This window comes from Rana temporaria, chromosome 7, assembly GCF_905171775.1.
Source record: "Rana temporaria chromosome 7, aRanTem1.1, whole genome shotgun sequence".
NCBI classification, from domain to species: Eukaryota; Metazoa; Chordata; class Amphibia; order Anura; family Ranidae; genus Rana; species Rana temporaria.
The window spans coordinates 153,932,633-153,959,796 of record NC_053495.1 but is presented as its reverse complement, the minus strand read 5'-3'; the positions used below and the strand labels follow the sequence as shown (position 1 = coordinate 153,959,796).

Here is a 27,164-nt window from a genome sequence, read left to right as displayed (position 1 = left end):
AAATATAATAGCAGCTTAAGGATTAAAAATAGTACATTTTGTTTGAGAGAGTGAAGTTCTGCTTTAATAGCTAGATTTAGAGAGAGTTAGGCTGGCGTATCAGTAGATACGCCGACCTAACTCGGAATCTGCGCCGTCCTAAGTTTAAGTGTATTCTCAAACTGAGATACACTTAAACCTAGCTAAGATACGACAGCCTGCGCCATCGTATCTTAGGGTGCAATATTTAGGCTGGCCGCTAGGTGGCGCTTCCGTTGCGTTTGGCGTAGAATAAGTAAATGACTAGATACGCCTAATCACGAACATACGCTTGCCCGTCGTAGTAAAGATACACCGTTTACGTAAGGCGTTTTCAGGCGTAAAGTTATTCCATCAAATAGCTGGACTAGTAATGTTAAGTATGGCCGTCGTTTCCGCGTCAAAATTTAAAAATTTTACGTCGTTTGCGTAAGTCGTCCGTGAATAGGGCTGGACGTAATTTACGTTCACGTCGAAACCACTACGTCCTTGCGGCGTACTTTGGTGCAATGCACACTGGGATATGTACACGGACGGCGCATATGTCACGAGTAATTAACATAAAACACGACCCCCCATCCTCATTTGAATTAGGCGCGCTTACGCCGGCCGCATTTACGCTACGCCGCCGTAAGTTAGGAGACACGTACTTTGTGAATACAATACTTGCCTCTCTGACTTAAGGCGGCGTAGCGTAAATACGGTACGCTACGCCGCCTTAAAGATGCGGCGCCCTACATGAATCTAGCTATAAGTCTTTGTTTACACTTGTGGTTGGGGGAGGTAAAAACATTTTTTTTTTCCTGCCCTTCAACGGCTCCTTCTAGGCTGCTGAGGCAGCCATACTGGGATATACACATCGCAACTTCTCCTCAAGGGAATGAGGCATAGAGCACATAGACCCCACCAAGGTTCAGCACAATACATAATGGAACCCTGAGTGCCCCAAGTCGCCCCAAGTCGCGCGACATGAGAAATTACATTAAAGTGAATGGAGCCGTCTTAATGCACACTACTGAAGTCGCTCCGACTTCAGAAAAGGTTCCTGTACTACTTCAAGGCGACTTCTAAGCGACTTGTACCCATTGATTTCTATGGAAGTCGCCTCCAAAGTCAGATCAGTGTCTTAACTGAAGCAACTTTACAGGAAAAGAAAAAATAGTTTTCTCAGGCAAACCCCTCCCTCCCACAGAGCCGATTATTGTTTGATTGGCCACTGGCAAAGTTGCCTGTCCTGGAGGCGACTTGAAGTTGCCTCAAAGTTGCCTTGAAGTTGCTTTGTTCCGACTTTCATGTTGCTGTAGTGTGAACCGGCACTTAGGGGGCTGCTATCTATATTGGGTGTCCTTTGGGGCCTGAGTGTCATTTTTCTTTTAAAAAAATAAGCCAGGCAAAAACTTTAATAAAAATAATTTTCCAAAAAAAAAAAAATAAGCCAGAAAGGAGATGTCATTTGTTGGCAATTTAAAAAAAAAAATTTCCATTGTAAATACCAGCGTTTAAAAAATCACTGCACCCAGCCACATACATTTTTTTTAAACTGTTTTTGCATTGGTACATGTGCCACAGTACAGTGCCCATGATCTCATTATGTGTTTTTTACAACCTTCTGCTTATTAGTCCAGAAAATAGGCATTTAAAAACAAAATTGTCATTAATCCTTTTATTCTGTTTCAAAGACATGTTTTAATACAAAACAGAGCCTAATGGGCATACCCAGGCCCAAGAAGGAAGAGAATGAGGCTGTACAGGGGACCCATGGGTTTGCTCGGTTTTAGGCTTTCTAAAAAAAGTCATATCACATTAAGTTTATATTGCTTGCAGGCAGTGGCGTCGTTAGGGGGTGGCTATTGAGGCTAGAGCCCCGAATCTGGGACTCATAGCCCCAAATCCAGGGGCAGCCCTGCCGTGAGAGCGTCACGGGCTGCCTTTCACTGCGCTGTCCCGCACAGCCGCAGCACTCTCACTGAGTCTGCACTCAGTGGTTTACTGACAGCCAGGAGATTAGTGTGAGAGCGAGTCTCCTCCTTTGCTCCGCCTATATCATAGAGTCGGGAGGAACTTTCTCACATGAGCCCCTGAGTTGGGGAGGCAGTAGGTGAGTGCAAGCCATGGAGGAGTTGGAGAAGGGAAACTCTGTACTAGCCTAGCCTGTCTTCTATTTACAATGGAAAAAACACAATAATTCTTACGCTTAAGTATTTCCAGCATGCAAAGTGTATCATCTGTATCTCCTGATACGCTGTCGTATCTCTGAGATCCGACGGTCGGATCTATGCGACTGATTCATAAGGATCAGTTACGCATAGATCTCCCTTAGATCCGACTGGTGTAAGTGACTTACACCGTCGGATCTTAGGCTGCAATCTTCCGCTGTCCGCTAGGTGGCGTTTCGTGTTTTACTTGCGACGAATATGCAAATGAGGTGATACGCCGATTCAGAAACGAACGCCTGCCCGTCGCTTTTTTTTTACGTCGTTTGCGTTTGCCTTTTTCCGGCGGATAGTTACCCCTGCTATATGAGGGGTAGCTAATGTTAAGTATGGCCGTCGTTCCCGCGCCGAGTTTCAAATTTTTACGTCGTTTGCGTAAGTCGGTCGGGAATACGGATGGCCGGAATTTACGTTGCCGCCGTCCTAGCGACGTCATTTGGAGCACGCGCACTGGGAAATATCGCCGGCGGCGCATGCGCAGTTAAATCGGCGCGGGAACGCGCCTGATTTAAATTGTACACTCCCCCTAGCCGCGGAATTTAAATTCCGCCGCGGGAGTTACGATCCGCCGGCGCAAGTTTGGAGGTAAGTGCTTTGTGAATACTGCACTAGCCTCGCAAAAGTGCGCCGGCGGATCGTAAATCACATAGATTACGCAGATCTAAAGATCCGCTAATCTATGTGAATCTAGCCCACAGATTCTAAACATATAGTCCAAAGTTCCGAAGCACAGAGTGAATAGTTGGATAAAATAATGATTTACTACAGGGAGTACAGCTGGCACAGGGAAGGCAGCACGCTAAAGGGTAGAAGAACCTCTGGGAGAAATATGCCTAATGAAGGAGCATGCATGCTCCAAACGCGTGCATGTTACAGCATCCTCCCACTGAGACCAGGGACCTCCCGAGTGACGACTTCCTCCTGCGCAATGTATGTTTGAGCCCGGGACACCGCAAACCACTGGCGCCGCCGAGCAAGACACCACAGCGCTGCCTGGATGTTCGTTTTGGATCCCTGCCATCCATCTGATATTTACAAAGATGTGCCTGCTCTTATCTTACTCTAAGTCAGTGCATTAATTACTTAATTAAACAAGGTACAATTACTTCTGCACTTAGATTGGCGCTGCCTGTTTTTCTTGTGTGTCTTCCATATACCCAGCCTCTCTGTATACACTAGCCTCTCTGTATACCTAGCATCCCTATATACACTCGCTTCTCTGTATACAGCAGCCTCTCTGTATACCCAGCCTCTCTGTATACCCAGCCTCCCTATATACACTAGCCTCTCTGTATACACTAGCCTCTCGGTATACCCAGCCTCTCTGTATACCCAGCCTCTCTGTATACCCCAGTCTCACTGTATACCCCAGCCTCTCTGTATACCCTAGCCTCTCTGTATACCCTAGCCTCTCTGTATACCCCAGCCTCATTGTATATACTAGCCTCTTTATATACAGTAGCCTCTCTATATACCCAGCCTCTCTATATACCCAGCCTCTCTGTATACCCAGCCTCTCTCTATACACTGGCCTCTCTGTATACCCAGCCTCTTTTTATACCCAGCCTCTCTGTATACACTAGCCTCTCTGTATATACTAGCCTCTCTGTATACACTAGCCTCTTGGTAAATCCAGCCTTTCTGTATACACTAGCCTCTCTGTATACCCATCCTCTCTGTATACACCCCAGCCTCTCTGTACACACTAGCCTCTCTATATACCCAGCCTCTCTGTATATGCAGCCTCTTTGTATACACTAGCCTCTCTGTATACCCAGCCTTTCTGTATACACTGGCCTCTTTGTATACCCAGCCTCTCTGTATACACTAGCCTCTCTGTATACCCAGCCTCTCTGTATACACTAGCCTCTCTGTATACACTAGCCTCTCTGTATACCCAGCCTCTCTGTATACCCTAGTCTCTCTGTATACCCAGCATTTCTGTATACACTAGCCTATCTGTATACACTAGTCTGTCTGTATACCCATCCTCTCTGTATACCCAATCTCTCTGTATACAATAGCCTTGCTGTATACCCAGCCTCTCTGTATATACTAGCATCTCTGTATACCCAGCCTCTCTGTATTCCCAGCCTCTCTGTATACACTAGCATATCTGTATACCCAGCCTCTCTGTGTAACCTAGCCTCTCTGTATACCCAGCCTCCCTATACACAATAGCCTCTCTGTATATACTAGCCTCTCTGTATACACTAGCCTCTTGGTATACCCAGCCTCTCTGTATACACTAGCCTCACTGTATATCCAGCCTCTCTGTATACCCCTGCCTCATTGTATATACTAGCCTCTTTGTATACACTAGCCTCTCTATATACCCAGCCTCTCTGTATACCCAGCCTCTCTATGTACACTAGCCTCTCTGTATACCCAGCCTTTCTGCATACATTGGCCTCTTTGTATACTCATCCCTCTCTGTATACACTAGCCTCTCTGTATACCCAGCCTCTCTGTATACACTAGCCTCTCTGTATACCCAGCCTCTCTACATACACTAGCCTCTCTGTATACCCAGCCTCTCTACATACACTAGCCTCTCTGTATACCCAGCCTTTCTGTAGATACTAGCCGTTTTGTATACCCAGCCTCTCTATATATCCTAGCCTCTCTGTTTACCCAGCCTCTCTGTATACCCTAGCCTCTCTGTATACCCAGCCTTGCTGTATACACTAGCCTATCTGTATACACTAGTCTGTCTGTATACCCATCCTCTCTGTATACCCAATCTCTCTGTATATGCTAGCCTCTCTGTATACCCAGCCTCTCTGTATATACTAGCCTCTCTGTATACCCAGCCTCTCTGTCCGTTGGGATAAACTCTGACTGTTTTTTTTCTGACGCAATTCCGTTCAAGCTGTCTTGCATACACACTGTCACACCAAATTCTGACCGTCCAAAACGTGGTGACGTACGACACTACGACGAGCAGCGAAAAATGAAGTTCAATGCTTCCGAGCATGCGCCGACTTGATTCTGAGCATGCGTGTTTTTTTCTCCATCGGAGTTCCATACAGATGAGTAATTTCCGATAGAAATGTTTTTCATCGGAAAAAAGAGAACATGTTCTCTTTCTAAGTCAGTTGAAATTTCCAATGGGGCACACACACACGGTCGGAATATCCAATGAGAAAATTACGTCTGACTTTCTCCATTGGAAATTCCGATCGTGTGTAGAAGGCATAAGAGTTAATATGCATTAATAATTTACAGGTTCTGAATTATTGCTAGTCAATAGCTGCACTTTCTTTTCTCCACCTTTTTAAATCGGTGTGAAAATAATATGATTGAATGGCACTGTGATTGAACTCACAGCTTACAGCCCAATGCATTGTTTGCATGTGCCAAAACATCTGCAGTGTAAGAAATCAGGAATCAATAACAGTTTTATTTCATATTTTTTATAATTTGTATTATATTGATTTTGCAAAGTAATATCTGTATATACATTCCTAAAATAAAAGTTTGAATACATGTAAAAAAGTATTACGCTTATGTAAAAATCGATAGCCAAGCTTCTCACAACAACAGTTCTACAACAACATGTGCTATATGCAGTGAATGACTCTACAGAATTAGGCTTGGTTCACAAAGTTTTAAACACCAGTTAAACAGACTTTATTTTCCTTCATGTAGTCGACTGTTACATTTTATTGGACAATGGACATTGAAAATAACTGTCACTTTTTGAACTTTCTTTATACTGGTGCATTAGCATTGCACATAGAGCCTATTACCAGATTTAATCAATGAAGAGTTTTTAAGTGTAATAGTAAATAAACTTTCTTAATTGACTTTATGATTTTGGTAGTTTTATGGATTTTGACTGCTTGCTATCAGTTACTGCACTTACATTTAGCACTTTATTATTAAGTGTTATTGCACTTTAGAATTAGTCTGAAGAATAACAACTACGATCGGAATTTCCGACAACAAATGTTCGATGTGAGCTTTTGGTCGGATATTCCGACCGTGTGTAGGCTCCATCAGACATTTGCAAATGTTTGAGAGCTGGTTCTCAATGTTTGAGAGCTGGTTCTTGCCGGAAATTCCGATGTGTGTGTATGCAATTTCCGACGCAGAAAATAACACGCATGCTCTGAATCAAGCAGAAGAGCCGCACTGGCTATTGAACTTAATTTTTCTCGGCTCGTCGTACGTTTTGCACGTCACCGCGTTCTTGACGTTTGGAATTTCCGACAACATTTGTGTGACCGTGTGTATGCAACACAAGTTTGAGCCAACATTCTGTCGGAAAAAAATCCACGGTTTTGTTGTCGGAATGTCTGATCATGTGTACGCGGCATAAGGGTCTAGTTTACACTAGCTATAGCCCCCTGAAGAGAGATGTGTTGTGGATCACCTTTTTAGAGGGCGTTTGACAGGCAGTGAGGAGGTGATATGTGGCCTCCTTATTGCCAGTCTTGATCCACCAAGCTGGAGAGCAGCCCAATTCAGATGAGTGTGACAGTGTTTTGTTGCGCCCAAATGCAAAGTGTAGCGGCCATGACATGTGTATATCCCCCATCCACTGCATTTACAACTTTAAGGCTAAATCCACCTTTGGAACATGTTATATGTTACACTCGTATTTAGGGTGGAACATGTCAAATGTTTCAGATCCTGCCCCCTCTCCCACCAATTTCCACCATCCTGTGACAGCAGACAGTGGTTCTTCTCCCAGCACCAGCTGTCACTTTTTAAAACCTGTGTAGCTGTGCAGGACCCACACAGCTGCATCATTCATCTGCCACCATGGCAGACAAACTTGTAGTTTTAACAGCCTGCGGGGGCACTGATGAGCGCCCTCATAGTCCAATGATATGTCCTCCAGCTTTCAAAAATAATGCCCGTAAAGGGGCATGGGCTGAAAGCTGGAGGACATATCTGCAGAAGTCCACATTGCACCGTGATCTTTTAATTGTGGGTGCAATGCTTTCCAAGCTCCTGCCGAAATAGAATAATAAATGCAGGTGTTTTTTTTTGTGAAATTATGTGCATTTATAATTTTATCTGTAAGGTGAACTTATCCTTTAAGGGGGAGTGGTTGTAGAGCCGTAAAATGCACCTTAACTGTGTGTTTTTACCACCCCACCCCCAACCGGAAGTGTAAGCAAGCCTTTAATGAATAAGTGGGTGCCATATTGATGATGTATTACGATCTACAAGCAGGTGTGCTGACAAAGGAGTACAAAGTGAAATTGTTGCCTATAGCAAGAATTACAATTCTTGATTTTTTTTTCTTTACCGCAATAGTCATGTAAAATGTATACTTTTCTACTAATTCCATTAATCTGAATAATTCATCTGCTATGAGCAGAAAACAAGTTGTTGGCCATTTAAAGCAACATGGCCATTTTTCCAGACCCATATTATTTGCTTCTTCCAGTACGATAATGTATTTTCCTTGTAATATTCCACTCAGATCTTCTTATGGGTGAATATTCAGGATCGGGGAAACAGCAGGAAACTGAACACGACAGTTATGAAGAGAATAGGGAAAGAAGCCTGAAACACAAACCCAAAACTCTGTTTAACAATTTCAAACAATCAGTGTTTTTCTTTGATAGCTTTCATAGCACTTTTTCATCAAACAGAAATATGATTAGTTGCTATGAGTTACTGCATTTTTAATATCTTTCTACTGTTTGACTGCTGAGGAGCATAGGCTTAAAGTGGTAGTAAACTCTGTACTACCACTCGTACCTACAGGCAAGCCTACAATAGGGTTTACCTGTAGGTACTGTGAATACCTCCTAAAGAGTGCATGCAGCTGGTGACATCACGGGCGCATGCGCTCCAAAGGTCCAATGTGCCAGGCTACAGTGTAAATTTGCTAACAAGGTCTGGCTTGCTATATAATATATACTTTAGCATCCAAATGTAGGCCAGTTGAGTCAATAAAAAATTAGGCCCGGATTCATGTAGCACTTACGCCGACATATCTCGAGATACGCTGCGTAAGTGTAAATGTGCGCCGTCAAATCTGTGCGCCGTGCCCACAGAACTAGATACGCCTGAAAATAGGCTTTCATCCGACCGACATAAAAGTTTCCTACGCCGTCGTATCTTGGGCGCATATTTACGCTGACCGCAAGGGGCGTTCCCATTGATTTACGATTTGAATATGCAAATGAGTGAGATACGCCGATTCACGAACGTACTTGCGCCCAGCGCATTAATATACGTGGTTTACGTAAGGCTTACGACCGGCATATAGTTAATCCCCATCTATGAGACACAACTCATGCAAAGGTATGGACCAGGGAACAGCCGTCGTATTTTACGTTGTTTACGTAGTAGTACGTGAATAGGGATGGGCGTAGGTTACGTTCAAGTCGTAGGCAGAGATTCGACGTATCCTAGGGAGTATTTCTGACGTGATTCTGAGCATGCGCACCGGGTTGCGTCCACGGAACGGCGCATGCGCCGTTCGTTTGGCCCATCATTTGCATGGGATCACGCTTCATTTAAATGGATCACGCCCACTTCCACCTACTTAGAATTAGGCTGGCTTACGCCTACGAATTTGCGTTACGCCGGTGCAACGTTGGGAGCAAGTGCTTTGTGAATACTGTGCTCGCTGCTCTGCGCTACGTTGGCGTAGCGTATATTCTATATAACTATGTGCCGCTGTACGTGAATCCGGGCCTTAGATTTTTCTCTGCTTTTTTGGGACTACACTTTTTTATTGCACACACATACTGTAAAAAATAGGAATACAACTGCATCATTAATTAGAGACAAGGGATATTTAAATGCACTACTACCAGGCCCTTTGCTGGTAATACCTGTTTGTACATTGGATGTATGTGATATTACTAATCTTTTCTTATATAAAGCTTGTATTATTTCCATACTGGTGCGCATCTATATTTTTGTTGTTAATGTTATATGTGAGTTGCAGTAGTTCCTCTGCTCCAAATTACTGATTAGATTCTGTTTTGTAATTAGAAAAAAAATTGTGTTGTTAAATGCTTAAAATGTTCTTACCATCACATGCGATGCTCCAGCATATGTGATACTCTGGCTAACAACATCTGTCCAAAAGATTGAAAGATTTGCTACAACTGTGGCCCTGTAGAAGAAAAAGTGAAATGAACATGAAATAAAACCATAGCACCCTAATGTTGGTCATAGATGGATAGCATTTCAAACAAAAAGTCTAATGCCTTGAACACATGACCGGTTTTCCAGTCGGGAAAGCTGCCGTGTTTTCCTTTGGCTGGGAAAACCGGCCGTGTGTATGCTCCTTAGCAGTTTTCCAGACAGAAAAACTTTGGTTAAAAAAATTAGAACATGTTCTCTTTTTTTCTTGCCGCGAATAGCAGCGTTTTTTTCCCCGCAGTTTTTCTATGGGGAAACACGCGGCCAGTTTTCGCAACCAAAACTCTCAGGCAGTTTTTCTGTCTGGAAAACCGGCCGTGTGTACACAGGAAAAGTGACCGAGCCGGTTCTCGGTTTTCCTCTCGGGTTTCCCGGCGGTCTTTTGACCGCCGAGAAACCCAATCGTGTGTACAAGGCATAAGGCTTTTGTTTGGGGTCAAGTTTCGAAATAATTTTGTTTCGAAAATCTTATCTAAGAATTTTTGTTCCATTTTCGCACCATTTGGTGGGCTGCAGCAACAGCCGATATTGGTGCGGCCATCGAGTTTGAGTAATCAGGCATCATAGAATTTAAAGGGATGCATTTTTCTTCTGCTTTTTTTAAACTGAAAAACTGATCAAAAACTGATCAGTGTGAAAGCCCCCTTAGGAAAAGTCTTACGCTTCGTACATACAAACCGGTTTTCCCAACGGTTGCTTTTCCCAGTGTACACACGGCCGGTTTTCCCGACAGGAAAACTGCCATGACAGCTTTGGTCAGGAAAACCAGCCATGTGTATGCTCCACTGCAGTATTTCCCATAGGAAAACTGGCGAGCAAAAAAACGCAGAGAATTGCGGCGGGAAAAAAGAGAACAAGTTCTCATTTTTTTTGCCCACAGTTTTCCTGTCGGGAAAACTGCTATGGAGCATTCACATGGCCGGTTTTCCCGACCAAAAGCAAACATGGCAGTTTTCCCGTCGGGAAAACCGAACGTGTGTACGAGGCATAAGGAAAATTTCATACGAAAACTCTCAGAACATGTTCAAAAGGTTTTGTTTGCTTTTAACGTTTGAATATGGAACAAATGAACTTTACCAAACCAAAACTACATACACTGTTAGAAGTTCGAGAAAATGTTTCCATCCTGCACCTTCAATTTTTTTAGACAATGCAATCGAAAACTGACGTTGATTTCTCTCTTCACATTTCTTTCACCTACCTCAGTGTGACATTTGTGTAGCTGGAAGCTGAAGCTACCCACGTCACCTTCACTTCACTTTTTGAACTGTCGGATGTGTGGCTCACTGCACTCTAATGGAAAATAAATACATGTTACAATTCGAAATTTTATTTTCTATTTTATATTGTATAAGATACAGTAAAAAAAAAATCAAAGAAAACAATTAGACACTTTTTACTCATGGTTCTTAGTTGTATTTTATAGATTAGGTAGACTAAACCTATCCTTATGTTTATTTATAAAGGAGCAAGCATTTTGTGAGTAATACTAATTAAATAATTGTGCAGTGTATTTTTTTATTTTTAGGTTTTATTATTTAGAGCCTCGGAATTCATTAGAAGCACACATCATTTGAATGGACAGTTATTAAACAAATTTTTTTTTAATGAAGCACATCAGACATGGTGCGCAAACTGCTGGTCCATAGGACTGCAGAGAGTCAGCTATGACTGAACGGGGATATATACATATATACATTTTAAAGTGAACATGCAGTAAATATCTCAATCCAGCTGATAAGTTTATATCAGACAGTATAAAAAATATTAATGCGACAATGACACCCCCAAATATAGTGTTTCAAATGTGTAGGTAGGAGTCTTTATAGCTAACAAGCCAATGAGAATCATCCTTTCCCAATATAGCTAGCCACCTGTAACTAAACAAAACCTGTTTCTACCCTAAAGCCTCGTACACAAAAATCCATGGAATTTTGTGCGAAGGGCGTTGGCCGTGAACTTGGTATGCATACAGACGGCAGAACTTTTTCAGCCAACCTACACAAAACTATGTGTTTTTTCAGCTCTTTAGCGCCACCCTTTGGGCAACTTATGTTAATGTTGTGCTGTGGTTAGCATTGGATCGGAGCATGGGAGTTTAAACTTTCTACCAAAATAATCGTAGTACAGTACCTGTAAAGTTGAATTTCACTGATAATGGAGGTGGTATGAGTAATTATCTGCATTTTTCCTGTTTCCATTGGTCAATTAGGTTTTCTGAGACCACAAACTAGTACATGGGTCCTTTAAGACTCTACCTCATGCATGAAAAAAAATGTCCATACTCAATAAACTATTAGTTTGCTCAAATAAAGTCAGTGTGTGTTCTTCTGGCTTAGTTGGAAAAAATAATTTGCCGTATGTACTTATAATTATAATAAATGGCTTGCTGCGTTAAGTGTGATGATGTGCAAACACTAAAAAAGTGACCCCGTGTGCATTAGCTTCACATGTGACGTCGCCACACCTCCTTGGATCAGTAAATGTCTGAAGTACTGTTTTGGAACTTTTGTTATACAACCCACTACCCAGGGATGTTTTTATTCAAGCACTTGATTACTGTAGTAATGTGAGTAGGTTTTATTCACTTTGGAGTGCAATAAAAATTTTATTCGGATTCACACTATGTGGAGATCTCCATTTTTGGTTTTATGTTGAACATCGAGAACTATATGGTTACCAATGATGCCACTGCATACTGGCAGTGGAGAGTGAGTTACACTACACAACCCTAATAAGCAATGTGGGTCAGAGCCCTGTATTATATGTGATTGTCATTCATATGCTGATGAGACTCTGTAGTGGGGTCTACCTGTTCTGGTAAGAGTCCTTATATCACAGGTAGTGATGGCTTATGAGTTGACGGCAAGATTTGACTGAACACAATTTTTTGTCTATTGACACAGTGGTGATCTGGAAAGCATTCATTTGGGACTTTCATCACATTATTTCTTATTTTTAGTGGGTTTTGTGATTTCATTTTTGGATTTTTATACAGTTGATTAACTTTTTGTGTTTGCACATCATCACACTTGAGGCCTCGTACACACGACCGTTTTCCTCGACAGAATCCATTAAGAAACTTGGTGGCAGAGCTTTTTTGCTGAGGAAAACGGTCGTGTGTATGATTTTCATCGAGAAAACTGTTGAGGAACTCGACGAGGAAAAAAGAGAACAAGTTCTCTTTTTCCTCGACGGGAGTCTCAATTTCCTCGTCGTGTTCCTCGTCGGGCTGGTTTTCGAACGAGAAACACGATCGTGTGTATGCTTAGAAACCCGCGCATGCTCAAAATAAAGTATGAGACGGGAGTCCACCTTCGGTAAAAGTAGCGTTTGTAATGGAGATAGCACATTCGTCACGCTGTAACAGACTGAAAACTGCAAATCGTCTCTTACCAAACTTTTACTTAACACGCAGTAACATGAGATTAGCAAAAGCAGCCCCAAACGTGGCGCCAGTGGAATCGAACTTCCCCTGCCGTCGTATGTGTTGTACGTCACCGCGTTTGAGGACAAGGAGATTTGGTCTTGACAGTGTGTACACAAAGAAAGCCTGTCGAGTTTCTCGACAAGCCTAACAAGGAACTCGTCTGCAAAACGATGTGTCTTTTACGACAAGTTCCTTGGTCGCGTGTACGAGGCCTAAAACATTTATCATGTTTGTTATATGGTTTGTCTGACTATTTCTTGCCATCAGCTAGAGCTCTATAACTGCCAGCACATTTTCTACTATGGTATTGTATTTTTTATTGCAGCTACAGTAACTACTACAGTAAGGCTGGGTTCACATATATGCAAATTGAATGCATTTTACGCAGCATCCAATTCGCATAACATGCAAATGTGACCGGCTTTAAATAGAGCCGGTTCACACATGTCCAGGGCAACAGCTGTGCGAACTTGAAAAGGGTGTCTTTTTGGGTGTTTTGGGGTCCGGTTCCGGTGAACACAAACGCACAGATCACCAGACCGCAAACCGCAGCGGGACCTGTGTGAACCTAGCCTTACTATTAGACCCCTTTCACCTTTTTCAAAAATAGTGCCTGTAAAGCGCCTGAAAAACACCTCCCCTGTAGTCCCAGTGTGAAAGCCAGTGTGCTTTCACACTGGTGCAGTACACTATCAGGAAGTTAAAAAAAGTCCTGCAAGCAGCATCATTGGGGCGATGAAGGAGCGGTGCATACACTGCTCCTCCACCGCTCCTGTCCATTGAAATGAATAGGCACTGCTGCCGAAGAGCCTGCAAAGCGATTCGGCAGCGGTGCTAGACGGGCGCATTTAACCCCTTATTCCGCCTCTAGCAGGGTTTAAAAGCGCCGCTAAAACTAGCGGCATTTAAACATCAACACCCACTGGCCCAGTGTGCAAGCAGCCTTATAGTAATCAGTTTTTGTTTTGGTATTTGTGGCAAATATCTTATCCTAATTGGTGAAAAATGTAACATGATGATAAGATGACGTGTGATGACACGAAACGCGTCGGTAAGACTCCATTGCCGCCTCATCTTTAATTTGTATATGCGCTTTTAAATTCAACTATATGTAAGTACAATTGCTTATTAAATTTCAACAACTTTTACGGTATTACGCTATGTAGCCTCCTCTCTCCTTCTTTATATGCTGGCACTGTTGAACAATCTATCTGAGGCATGCTGTAAGCAATTTGAGCTACTGCTTATTTACTATTTGGACGTATGCAACTCTGCTGAGGAGCCATTGGTTGATCGCTCGTTTTACATAAGAGATCCTTCTGGAATGTATATTGATCCCTAAGCCTGTTTGACTCATGAAATATATGTTTCTTTGAGTCCATGATTTCTGGTAAGCCTACATCTTCATTGGTGGTGGGTTGTTTTGCTGCACTTGAGAAGTCACTTCCAACAGATTTATGTTTCATCACTTCAACGTTTGAGTTCTATCACAGTTGTGACACGTGGACATTTAACTATCTGGTTTGATTACCGCACACCAACTGCATCTTTTGTGCCAATTCACTGGACTATTTGTATATCATTTTATTCATTATATTATTATTTTATTGCATCTGAATACAATTGTTTTATTACACATTATATTCCCTAAGCGCTTCACATATACCCACATGATTTTTATAGTTCTATATGATAAATTAGATTAATCCTTCAGCTTTTCTGGCATCTTTTTTTTACCCAAGATCTCCTAAAACTTAAGCACACAGTAGATGTTGATTACATGCTCCTTTGACTCGTAACTTCTTGATTTATAAGACATATGTGCGCCGGCATGATACGTTGGCTTTAATGCCCAGCTGCAGCACTTGTGCTTCTACTGTGGCCTGAGTTTATGTGCTGCAAGCTTTTAATTGGGGGTCAGCTGGGACAAGCTCCTGATCATGTGACCACTGTTAGAACCAATCACATCTATAACATGATATAGAAGCTACACTACCTCCTGGGTATTAAAGCCCACTTGAGGCTGGGTTCACACTACTACACTACTTTCATCCTACTTTGCTCTGCTACATTGGGCCTACATTTATCCTACATTGGTCCTACATCCATCCTACTTTCATGAACAGGATACTACTTTGGTCTGACTTCAATGATATTCAATGGGCCTGAAGTAGGATCAATGTAGGACCAAAAGTAGTACAGGGAGCATTTTCAAAGTCGGACCGACTTGTGTAGGACGCTACAAGACACTCTCATAGGGAAACATTGAACACAGAGCAAAGTAGGATGAAAGTAGTGTAGTAGTGTGAACCCAGCAAAGGAAGAAGGCTTAACATTGTAAAAATATATGAGTGTGCAAACTTCAGGATATTTGCAGTTTCCAAGATAGCAAAATGATCAAACCTTGCAGCAAAATGATACCACACTCATGTCTCTCCTTGTACTTATTATCCTCAGCAACTTTAAACTTTGCATTGTATTTATCAAAGAATGAATGTGACATTTACCAAACATTCACTGATGGTGAATCATACACCAGGGAGTTGATTTACTAAAGGAAGATAGACTGTACACTCTGCAAGTGCAGTTGCTCCAGAGCTCAGTACATGAGTAGAAGCTCTGCTGACTTCCATCATCCAATCATGTGGAAGCAAAAACATTTTTTTTTATTTTTTTATTTGCGATTGTGATTGGGTATTCTTTGCAAAGTAAAGCCTAACCTCATTTACCAAACTCTGGAGCAACTGCACTTTGTGCAACTGGTATCAGTCCTATTATCTACAAAGATCAAGTGATCAGCTCTCAGTCTCACCGCAGCAGTTTTGCATGTAAGAGTCTGTACTTCAGTTCCATTGACTATGAAATATCCCATAGGGGTGTTGCTGTTTTGCGGGCGGGCCTGGATGAAGAAACCTTCTATCGGATAATCTGCTGATGTATTTTTCAGTGTAACTTTAAAATAATAAAAACAGGAAGAGATAATGGTCAACTAAACAATAGGAAAATCAACACCGTTAAAAAAAAATATATGTAAAACAATGTATATGGGAAAGATATATAATCAAGTATCCATGTCAACGTAATACATTGTAATGCTAGGACTACATGGGCAATTTTCAGTTATGTGATTGTGCTACTAAAATCGAATGAGAATGATCTCGTAGGTTGTATCACATTGTTTTTTAACCACTTAAGCCCCGGACCATATTGCTGGTCAAAGACCAGAGCACTTTTTGCGATTCGGCACTGCGTCGCTTTAACTGACAATTGCGCGGTCGTGCGACGTGGCTCCCAAACAAAATTGGCGTCCTTTTTTTCGCACAAATAGAGCTTCCTTTTGGTGGTATTTGATCACCTCTGCGTTTTTTAGTTTTTGCGCTATAAACAAAAATAGAGCGACAATTTAAAAAAAATATATATATTTTTTACTTTTTGCTATAATAAATATTCTCCTCGGTTTAGGCCGATACGTATTCTTCTACAAAAAAAAATCGCAATAAGCGTTTATTGATTGGTTTGCGCAAAAGTTATAGTGTTTACAAAGAAGGGGGTATTTTTTCCATTTTTATTAATATTTTTTTTTTACTAGTGATGGCGACGATTAGCAATTTTTTTTTCGGTACTGCGACATTATGGCGGACACTTTTGACACATTTTTGGGACCATTGGCATTTTTATAGCAATCAGTGCTATAAAAATGCATTGGATTACTATAAAAATGCCACTGGCAGTGAAGGGGTTAACACTAGGGGGCGGGGAAGGGGTTAAGTATGTTCCCTGGGTGTGTTCTAACTGTAGGGGGGAGTGGCCTCACTAGGGGAAATGACTGAGATCAGCATTTCCCCCCCTGACAGGACCGGGAGCTGTGTGTTTCGGCAAAAAAATATCTCCCAGCAAGTTTCTTGCTGGTTTTTGCCGAGAAACTCGGTCGTGTGTACGAGGCCTTAGTTGGAGGTCAGAAATGTTACAATTTGTACAATCTTTTTTAAACCACGATTCCAACTTCAAATTATAATACTTACAATATATAATTGACTTTTAGAAAGTACCGTATTTATCGGCGTATACTGCGCACTTTTTGCCCTGAAAATCAGGGCAATATCGTGGGTGCGCGATATACGCCGATACTCGCTTCCCGCGCTGTGTTTGAACCACTGCGCCGACATATACCGAGCGCAGTACACTCAGGTATACTCGGGCAGGCTCGGCTCCGCTCGCGGTCACGTCCTGTGCGTCCTGTACGTCCTTTACGCGAGAAGAGCCGAGCCTGTCCAAGTATACCCGAGTGTACTGCGCTCGGTATATGTCGGCGGAGTGGTTCAAACACAGTGCGGGAAGCGTGGATTAGACTCGGAGACACTGGGGGAGGACACCACGGACACCACGATGGCCGCAGAAGGACGCCGGACCGGACAAGGCCGCCAATGGACACATTTGCAAGACACCAAAACTGTAAGTATAAAACATTTTTTTTACAGGAATTTCAGGGCTACATTAGGGGTGCGCGCTATATGCCGGAGCGCGTAATAGGGCGATAAATACGGTAATAAAATATGGATATGTGAAATGAAAATACAAATTTGAATTGTAGTAATTCACTCCAACACTTTGGAGATTGTAGAGGACGTTTGCAATTTTGACAAAATAACCAAAATCTAATTCAATAGAAAAAAGGCAAAAGAATCCATCCGCAGATAAATCCCAGCAAATGGGTTTCAGCGGATAGATCCTATGGTGTGTACACGCCAGCGGATCTGTTTCCGCGGATATATCTCCCCTGGGGTGGATTCCAGCAGATCGGATATTCGCTGACATGCAGAACATATCCATCTGCTGGAGTCCATCCCAACGGATGGATCCGCTGGTCTGTACAGACTCACCGGATCCATCCGTCCGAAGGGATCCCCCGCATGCGTCGTAATGCGTCCTTATATGACAGCGTCGCGCACGTCGCCGCGTCATAATCGCGGCGACGGCGCGACACGTCATCGCCAGAGGATTTCGGCGCGGATTTCAATGCGATGGTGAGTACATTCCATCGCATTAAAATCTGCTGAAATCCTCGGGAGGATTTATCCGCGGAAACGGTCCGCTGGACCGTATCCGCGGATAAATCCTTCCGTGTGTATGGGGCCTAAGTTGTGTTTTTTTTTGTGAAAAAGTAAATAAAGTGAAATGAAACCTCTCCTCAGAGGTATATCAAACAAATATTAACAGCGTTATCGAGGAAAATTATATCCTCCTAAATAGATGTTATGCAAATAATAATAATGTGAATTTTTTTTTTTTTTTATTATTCTTTATTTAGAAGGCTTTCATCCAAAAATGACAGCGTGACCATAAATGCTATGCAAAAACATCTGAAACAGCATAACATCGATGAAATACATTTACAGTGTAAAATGAGTACCATAATACTTTGTTCGAAAGTTGGTTCCATCAATGTTCCAAAGTTGGTTTTGTCAAATGCGTTTTTCTATAATCAGAAGAACTCAACTATACTATGGTATGAAATATTCTATTCTATTTTAGTTGTGTGTTAACCACTTAAGGACAGCCTAACGCCCATATACGCCAACAGAATGGCACGGCTGGGCACAGGCACGTACAGGTACGTTGCCCATTAAGTGCGCAGCCGTTGGTCGCTCACGACCCGGTCCGAAGCTCCGTGACCACGCCTGCAGGACCAGCGGACCCGATCGCCGCCGGTGACCCACGATCGGGTCACAGGAGCTGAAGAACGGAGAGGTGAGTGTAAACACACCTTCCCCGTTCCTCTCTGTGGCAGTGTCACTGATTGTCTGTTCCCTGTTATAGGGAACGACGATCAGTGACGTCACACGTCCAGCCACGCCCCCCTACAGTAAGAATCACTCCCTTAGGGCACACTTAACCCCTTAGCGCCCCCTAGTGGTTAACCCCTTCACTGCCAGTGTAATTTTCACAGTAATCAGTGCATTTTTATAGCACTTTTCGCTGTGAAAATGAAAATGGTCCCAAAAATGTGTCAAAAGTGTCCGATGTGTCCGCCATAATGTCGCAGTCTCGAAAAAAATCGCTAATCGCCGCCATTACTAGTAAAAAAAAAATATTAATAAAAATTACATAAAACTATACCCTATTTTGTAAACGATATAACTTTTGCGCAAACCAATCAAGAAACGCTTATTGCGATTTTTTTTACCAAAAATAAGTAGAAGAATACATATCGGCCTAAACTGAGGAAAAAAAATGTTATATATATTTTTGGGGGATATTTATTATAGCAAAAAGTAAAAAAATTATTTTTTTTCAAAATTGTCGCTCTATTTTTGTTTATAGCACAAAAAATAAAAACCGCAGACGTGATCAAATACCACCAAAAGAAAGCTCTATTTGTGGGGAAAAAGGACACCAATATTGTTTGGGAGCCACTTTGCACGACCGCGCAATTGTCAGTTAAAGCGACGCAGTGCCGAATCGCAAAAAGGGGCCAGGTCCTTTACCTGCATAATGGTCCGGGTCTTAAGTGGTTAATGTTGTGGGGTTTAAATAACTCCTGAGGGTTAGGGAAGCTAAATTCAACTAATGTACCAAAAAATAATGCATCATATTATTTTAATTATTTTTTTTACAGAAAAATCTATGAAAAAAATTAAGATAAATTAATTTTTAGTGAAATCTTTCAACTTGTCCTGAATAGTAATGTTACATGGAAATATTAACAGTGAGAAGCGTGTACTTACCTATGATTTGGTCTTTTGCAGAGTAGCTGGTCTTAGACACAGTAAGACTGTAAGGGGCAGAGCTGCTTTGACTTTTATAATCTCCATGCTGAGGCATCATGTCATCACAAGCAACCGCAATCGAGCCATTGGGATAAGCAGCAGCATTTGGAGGAAAGAATATTCCTGCTGTGATCACAATGCACCATAGCGAAGTATCCATCTGTATGGGAAACATTTTAATTCAGTTTTTTATCTAAAATGGTAAACTCTACATTATCAACAACAATCTCATGATGTGCTTGGTATTTTCCTGTGTCTTCTAGTTAACCTTATGCACCTACCGGTATTATTCCCACACCTTGTAAAGTGTACACCTGCTTGGGCAAGGTCTTCTTCAACTTTGGTGTCTTGTTCCTGCAAGTTTGGCATTTGCATTTTGTACACTTTTAGTGTTTAATCTGCAAAATATGTTAGCACTTTGTGCTTTAAAGTGAAAGTTCTACTTACCCTCCTCCTCCGCCCCCCCCCCCCCCCCCGCCCCTAACATTATTGGCAGTTATTTTTATTTTTCCTGGGAGCAGGTACCTTTTTCTGAGAGTTTGGCCCCGCTTTCTGGAACTTTGGCCCCTGCCAACAGCCTGTGTGACATGTTCCAGGATGCTGCAGGACCAGGACCAGCAGGAAGTCACAGTTGGCTTCCCTCAGTCAAGATGGCGGCAACAGGGACTCAGAGACCGCTAAAGAAGAGGCCCGGGTAAAGATAGCTCTGAACCCCTGGGCTGGTGAGTTGCTGTTTATTACAAGCCATTGTTACAGTATGGCTGTAGTTACACTTTAAAGGCTAATAATCTTAATAATAATAAGGAAATTTAAGGCGAGTTTTAAGGCGCAGAAAAACTGTGATGAGAGATTTTCGTTGGGAATCCCGACCGTGTTGATGCTCCATCAGACTTTCTCCCACAGGAAAACTACTGGAAAAAAGCAGGATCTCTTTTTTCCCATACACACGGTCCCATAAGGATAACCGCTCATCTGTATGCTTTTTCGAAAAAAAAACACGCATCCTCAGAAACAATTTGATGCATGCTCGGAAGCATAGAACTTAATTTTGTCGGCTCGTCATAGTCTTTTATGTCATCGTGTTCTTGGCAGTCAAAAGTTCACCGGACTTTTGTGTGACCGTGTGTATGCAAGGCAGGCTTGAGAGGAATTCCGTTTCTGACGGGAAAACCGGTCGTGTGTACGGGGCATTAGTCCCTATCAAGCTTTAGACCATTACTAAAAATGAAAAAGTTCTTTAAATATCGTGCCTGTGGGTGTCCTTAGTATGCCTGTAAAGTAGCGCATCTTTCCCGTTGTTTAGAACAGTACCACAGCAAAATAACATATCTAAAGTAAAAAATGTCATCAAAAACTACTTGCGGCTGTAATGTATTGTCGGGTCCTGGCAATATAGATAAAAATCATTGAAAAAAAGCATGGGTCCCCCACAGTCCATTACCAGGCACTTTGGGTCTGGTATGGATATTAAGGGCAACCCCGCACCAAAATGTAAAAAAAAATTGCATGGGGGGTCCCCCAAAATCCATACTAGGCCCTTCAGGTCTGGTATAGATATTAAGATAAAACATGCACCAATTTCTTTAAAAAAAGCCAAAATGTAAAAAAAATAACGTAGGGGTCCCCCCAAATTCATACCGGATCCTTATCCGAGCACGCAACCTGACAGGCCACAGGAAAACGGGGGACGAGAGAGTGCCCCCCCCTCTTGAACTGTACCAGACCACATGCCATCAACATATATATAGCTGAGGGCGGGGCCACCTGGTGATGTCATGTGTCAACGTCAGAGGGGGCGGGGTCCCAAATTGTCTCCCTACGCCATTTTTTCATTTTGGTTCAGGGTTTCCTTTAATATTCATACCAGACTCAAAGGGCCTGGTAATGGACTTGGGGGGGGAACCCATGCCGTTTTTTTTTATGATTTTTATCTATATTCCCGGGACCCGACAATATATTACAGCCGCAAGTAGTTTTAAATGACATTGTTTCCTTCAGAAATGTCATTTTGCTGTGGTACTGTTCTAAACACGGGAACGATGTGCCACTTTACAGGAATACTAAGGACACCCCTAGGCATGATATTTAAAGAAATATTTAATTTTTATTGTTTCACTTTAAGCATTATTAAAATGACTGTTCCTGAAAAATTGCAGTTTTTAAAACTTTTTTTTGCATTGATACATGTCCCCTGGGGCAGGACCCAGGTCCCCAAATACTTTTTATGGCAATAACTTGCATATAAGCCTTTAAAATTAGTACTTTTGATTTTTCATGTTCGTGTCCAATAGACTTTAACGGTGTTCGCATGTTCGTATGAATTTTTGCCTTTTCGTAAGTTCTGGTGTGAACTGAACCGGGTGGGTGTACAGCTCATCCCTATTGGTTACTATGCGTTATTAAACTTACGAGTTAGCACATAAGAAAATAAGGTTTTTGTACTGGTAGTTAGGGATGAGCCGAACATACCCGCGTTCGGTTTGCATCAGAACTTTCGAACAGACCGAACGTTCGCGCGAACATTTAGAACCCCATTGAAGTCTATGGGACTCGAACGTTCAAATTCAAAAATGCTCATTTTAAAGCCCAATATTCAAGTTATTGTTGGAAAACGTCTTTGAGAACCCGGGTCTTGCCCCAGGGAACATGTATCAATGGAAAAAAAAGTTTTAAAAACTATAGTTTTTTCTGGAGCAGCGATTTTAATGATGCTTAAAGTGAAAAAAAAAAGAAAAATTCCTTTAAATATCATACCTGCTGGGTGTCTATAGTAGTGGCACGTGTTTAGAAATGTCCCTGCACAACATGAGATTACTATAAGAAAAAATAAATGTAATACTGCTTGAGTTTCCCCGCCACCACTCCCCCCAGGTCATTACAAGACCCAGTGCCGATCCTGACCTCCCTGGGGCCCTAAGCAAAATGACCTGGCACATTAAAAATGAGAAGCGGAGGGCGCTGACGACAGTGACATGTCACATTAAAGAAAGTTGAGAAGCGGGGGGAGGGGGTGTTCTGCTGCCGGAAATGACTCAGCCAGCGAGTTCAGAAGCGGGGTGAGGGGGCAAAAATGACTTCTCACCAGGCGGGGGCTCTAGTAATTTGGGGGGCCCTTCGCAGCTTTGCGGGGCCCTAAGCGGCTTGCATAGTGAGCCTATAGGGAGGATCGGCCCTGACAAGACCCTTTGGCCCTATATACTTTGAACAGCAGTATACAGGCGGTGCAAACAAGGTAAGGACTGTAGGTTTGTTTAATAGAATCTGAACCATGTCAGACTTTGCTGCTGCATATTGCACAATTTCCTAAAGAGACCCTCAACAAACTACATGACACTTGTGCCTGATGAGGCCACTGATGTTCCAGTGGTGGTGGCCCGTGAGACTGTCCATGCAGGCTTGGCCCCCCAAAGCGCACGTGCTGTGTGGAGAGGATAAGTGCAGTAACAGCAACTGCGTTTAGGTGCAAATGAACAGCACAGTTGCAGTAACAGCAACTGCGTTTAGGTGCAAATGAACAGCACACTTGCAGTAACAGCAACTGCGTTTAGGTGCAAATAAAAAGGACAAGTGCAGTAACACCGAGTACGTTTAGGTGTAAACTAAACAGCACACAGGCAATACAACACGTTAGAGCACTGCAAGTAGCATAATCTACTGCCTGACAAATAGGAATAGCTGATCTAGCTAAGCTATACAGTGTATAAATATATGTACAACTCCTAGGATGTATATATATCCTCTACACACTGTAAATTTAACTAAACTGACTAGCCTGCCTATCTATCTATCTATCTGGTAGAAAAGACACTGTGTCTCTCTCTCTCTCTCTCTTTCTCTCTCTCTCTCTAACTGACTGACTGTCTGTTCTTTCTTTAACAACGCCGCAACACACTACACGCGGCTGACTTGCAGGCGGCCTTATATAGTGTGGGGCATGTACTAAACCCTCTGAGCCATAATTGGCCAAAGCCACCCTGGCTTTGGCCAATTATGGCTCTCTGTTTTTTGCGTGCCGTGATTGACCAAGCATGCAGGGTCATAGTGCATGCTTGACCAATCATCAGCGAGCAATGCCGCAGTGAATTATGGGCCGTTGCGCATCACTCGAATTTGTCGCAAACGACCCATTTTATTAGAATTTCATCGAACGTACGAACAGACGAGGTTCGAGTCGAACATACGTTCGACCCGAACACAAAGCTCATGCCTACTGGTAGTATGTAAAAACAGAAAAATCTGAAGTCAGGTGTGATCAGAGGTGAAATATATGGACTCTTTACCACCTGTTTAAAAAATCCTCTGGACATTTGACCACATTCTTTTGAAAACGATGAACCAAATCCACCAATGGAAGCAATTTACCCTGTGGGGCCACACCAGCGCAATTACCCTTCACGTCCATTCCCCAGTGATCTAAACTCCCTTTCTCTTCCCCCAGGGAAATCCGGGATATCCTTCCAATGGTGTTATAGGGGATATTGGGGGGGGGGGGGACTTTACTGTACTATTCATTCTATCCCAAATGGACAACCCCCTATAAGAAACCGGAATCCAGGGGCTCCGGCAAGTTCCTACCTGCTAATGTTTTCTTCAAGGGCACCCAAATTTTACTAGTAGAGTCATGGCACAAGTTTATTATACAAACCCATCCCACCCTCCAGTTTTGGTCTCCTCAAAATCTTGTGTGCCAACCTGGGATGTTTATTTCCACACACAAAGGTTATAAAAGCCTTTCGTATTTGTTTAAAGAATATCTGTGGGAGTGTTATAGGTAAGGTATGTAAAACGTAAATGATTCTGGGAATTACACTAATTTTAAAGCGGAGTTCCACCCAAAAGTGGAACTTCTGTTTAATCCACTCCTCGCCCCCTTACCTTACATGCCACATTTGGCATGTACATTTTTGGGGGGGGAGTGGGGGCTTCAGGAGGAGTGGGACTTCCTGTCCCACTTCCTCCTTCCGCCGAGGGGCTGCTAAGGCGAATAGTCATATCGCCTTTTGGCAGCCCCTCCCTGTAGGCGATCGCCTGGGACACGTGACAGGTCCCAGGCGATCGCCTATCCAATCGGATGGTGCAGCACCGCTCGAACATGCGCAGTGGGTGCCCGGCCGTGAAGCCGAAAGCTGTCATGGCCGGGTGCCCACACTTAGAATGAAGACGCCGACCGGAGAGGGGGAGAGAGGAGCGGAGCCCCGGCCGGCGCGTTGCTGGAACGTGGAGCAGGTGAGTGTATGTTTATTAAAAGCCAGCAGCTACACTTTTTGTAGCTGCAGACTTTTAATAAACATTAAAAATTACTGGAACACCCCTTTAAGCGTTTACCCTGCCAAACCATGTCAGAGTATGACTTCTCCAGTTTTGCAGGTCTTTTATTATAGATACCATCAAGGGTCCATAGTTTAGATCATATAGGCGCTTTATATATGAAGAGATATAGATCCCTAAATAGAATATACAATCAAGGCGCCAAACAAAAGGAAAAGAGTGTTGCAAGGTGGTCCTCATCCTCAAAGGCACATGGCTCGGCATCAACACTGATAGATATATAGATATAGATAGATAGATAGATAGATAGATAGATAGATAGATAGATAGATAGATAGATAGATAGAAGGCCAAACTTGTCTATTTCCAACATCAGTTCCATCAAAGACTCTTGAGGAGAGGAGAGGTACAACATTAGATCATCTGCGTAAGCTGAGATCTTATGTTCCATTGATCCAATACAAATCCCCTAAATCTTCGTATTTCCCCTAATCGTGCTCAGAAAGGGCTCCAGCACTATAGCAAATAACAATGGGGACAGAAGGCATCCCTGCCTAGTCCCATTCCTTATCTCAAAATAATCTGATAGTCTACCATTTACTTTAACCCTTGCGCTAGGATCTGCATACAGTGGCTTCACTCATCCCATCATCTGCTCTCTCAGACCCATCTCCCTCAAAACTCCGACCATAAACGCCCACCTCACCCTTTTTCAGCACCCATTGAAATTACTACACTTGGGGTTTGATTTAGTCCATTATGCATCCAATGCAATACATGCAGGGCCTGAACAGTATTACCTCTAGCCTCTCAGACCTTCATAAACCCTATTTGGTCTGGGTGAATCAATTTAACTATATGTTCTTGTAAGCTTAGGGCCAGAATTTTAGCTAGTGTCAGAGTTAAGGAGTGAAATAGGTCTGTAGCTGGCATAAAGAATGGTCAAACATTCCCATAGACACACTCTTAAACCTTGTGGACAGCCTTCCCAGAAGAGTTGAAGCTTTTATACCTGCAAAGGGGGAGCCAACTTAATATTGAAGACTGGGATGCCATTAAAGTTCATGTGCGTGTAAAGGCAGGTGTTCCAATACTTTTGACAATATAGTGTGTATATATATATATATATATATATACATTTTAAATAACAGTTTTTTAAATGTAAGCAGGTCATATATAAAGCTAGTTTCTTTAAAACAAAATAAACTATATAAACGATATGTACATTTTTTGTTTTATTTAAATAAATTACCATTAGACAGAACCTGCTGTTGTTATATAATCTTGCATTGCTACATCGTTAGGTTGAAAAAGACACATTGATTGAGTTTAACCATAAAACAAAAAAAAGAAATGTAAAATAAAAAAATATTGCATCCTCTACCGTTGATCCTGAAGAATTTGGACAAAGGAAAGAAATTCAAATGAAGTGCAAACTGCTCAAAGAGGGCCATTGTCTGTGTGTTGATTGACTTTGGGGTTGATTTGCTAATGGCAAATCCACTTTGCACTGCAAGTGTACTTGGAAGTGCAGTCACTGTAGATCTGAGGGGGACATGCAAGGGGAAAAAAAACAGCATTTTTGCTTGCACATGATTGGATGATAAAATCAACAGAGCTTCCCCTCATTTCAGATTATCCCCTCAGACCTAAAGCGACTGCACTTCCAAGTGCACTTGCAGTGCACTTGTAGTGCAAAGTGGATTTGCTTTTAGTAAATCACCCCAAAGTATTACATTATACAATGGTGATTGTTCCCAATTAAAATGTATCTCCAACAGTCCATCCCTCTTTGCTAGAACTGATGCAAATTAGTTGTAATAAAACTGTAAAAAGCTCCAAGATTGAAAAATTCTCATGTTAAAAAAATAAATATAGCTATTTTGTTGCATGAATGAAACTAGGCCACTCAGGAAGAAAACATCAGATATCTCCTTACCTTGTCATCCACAGGTACACAGTCAGGTTGTTCACATATGTAGTGTCAGACTTCACACATTTGTTCAACATACATATCTGAGCCTGAGAGGTATACAACATTCGCTGGGACTCCTCCTCTATACCAGGAGTGTGCAGAATAGTGTATAGAGTTACACAGTTGCTAGAAAATGACGTTTGGAACATTTGTTGTATGCGGTGAGGTTATGTAATACGAGAACCCCATAGTAATCCACAATGCAGCAATACATGTCCCAGGGGCTTATCAAAACCATACAGAACAGGCTCCCTATTCATTCAGAATTGATGTTCTTCTATACAGCTAATAACTGGACATCAGTAGACGTTTCAATACTGTATTGGATTGCACCCCAATCATGGGCGGCCACAAGAGGGGCCATATGCCCC

General features: G+C 42.4%; 1 protein-coding gene across 2 annotated transcripts in view; it reads right to left on the bottom strand.

The window, feature by feature from the left end:
- The window catches only part of LOC120945782 (putative ferric-chelate reductase 1), a 96,796-nt gene extending 69,868 nt beyond the window's left edge, over window positions 1-26,928 (bottom strand). Inside the window, exons 1-6 of one of the 2 annotated variants that reach the window (XM_040360185.1) lie at window positions 26,758-26,913; window positions 19,509-19,710; window positions 15,596-15,735; window positions 10,555-10,646; window positions 9,240-9,324; window positions 7,480-7,754 (exon numbers count right to left, since the gene is read on the bottom strand). In XM_040360185.1, the coding sequence (XP_040216119.1) occupies window positions 7,692-7,754; window positions 9,240-9,324; window positions 10,555-10,646; window positions 15,596-15,735; window positions 19,509-19,710 (582 nt within the window). In that variant the 5' untranslated portion in view covers window positions 26,758-26,913 and the 3' untranslated portion in view covers window positions 7,480-7,691. Of the gene's footprint in view, window positions 1-7,479; window positions 7,755-9,239; window positions 9,325-10,554; window positions 10,647-15,595; window positions 15,736-19,508; window positions 19,711-26,757 lie in introns of those variants that run through there. The other variant, XM_040360184.1, reaches the window with a different exon arrangement.
- Between the last annotated feature and the right edge of the window lie 236 nt (window positions 26,929-27,164).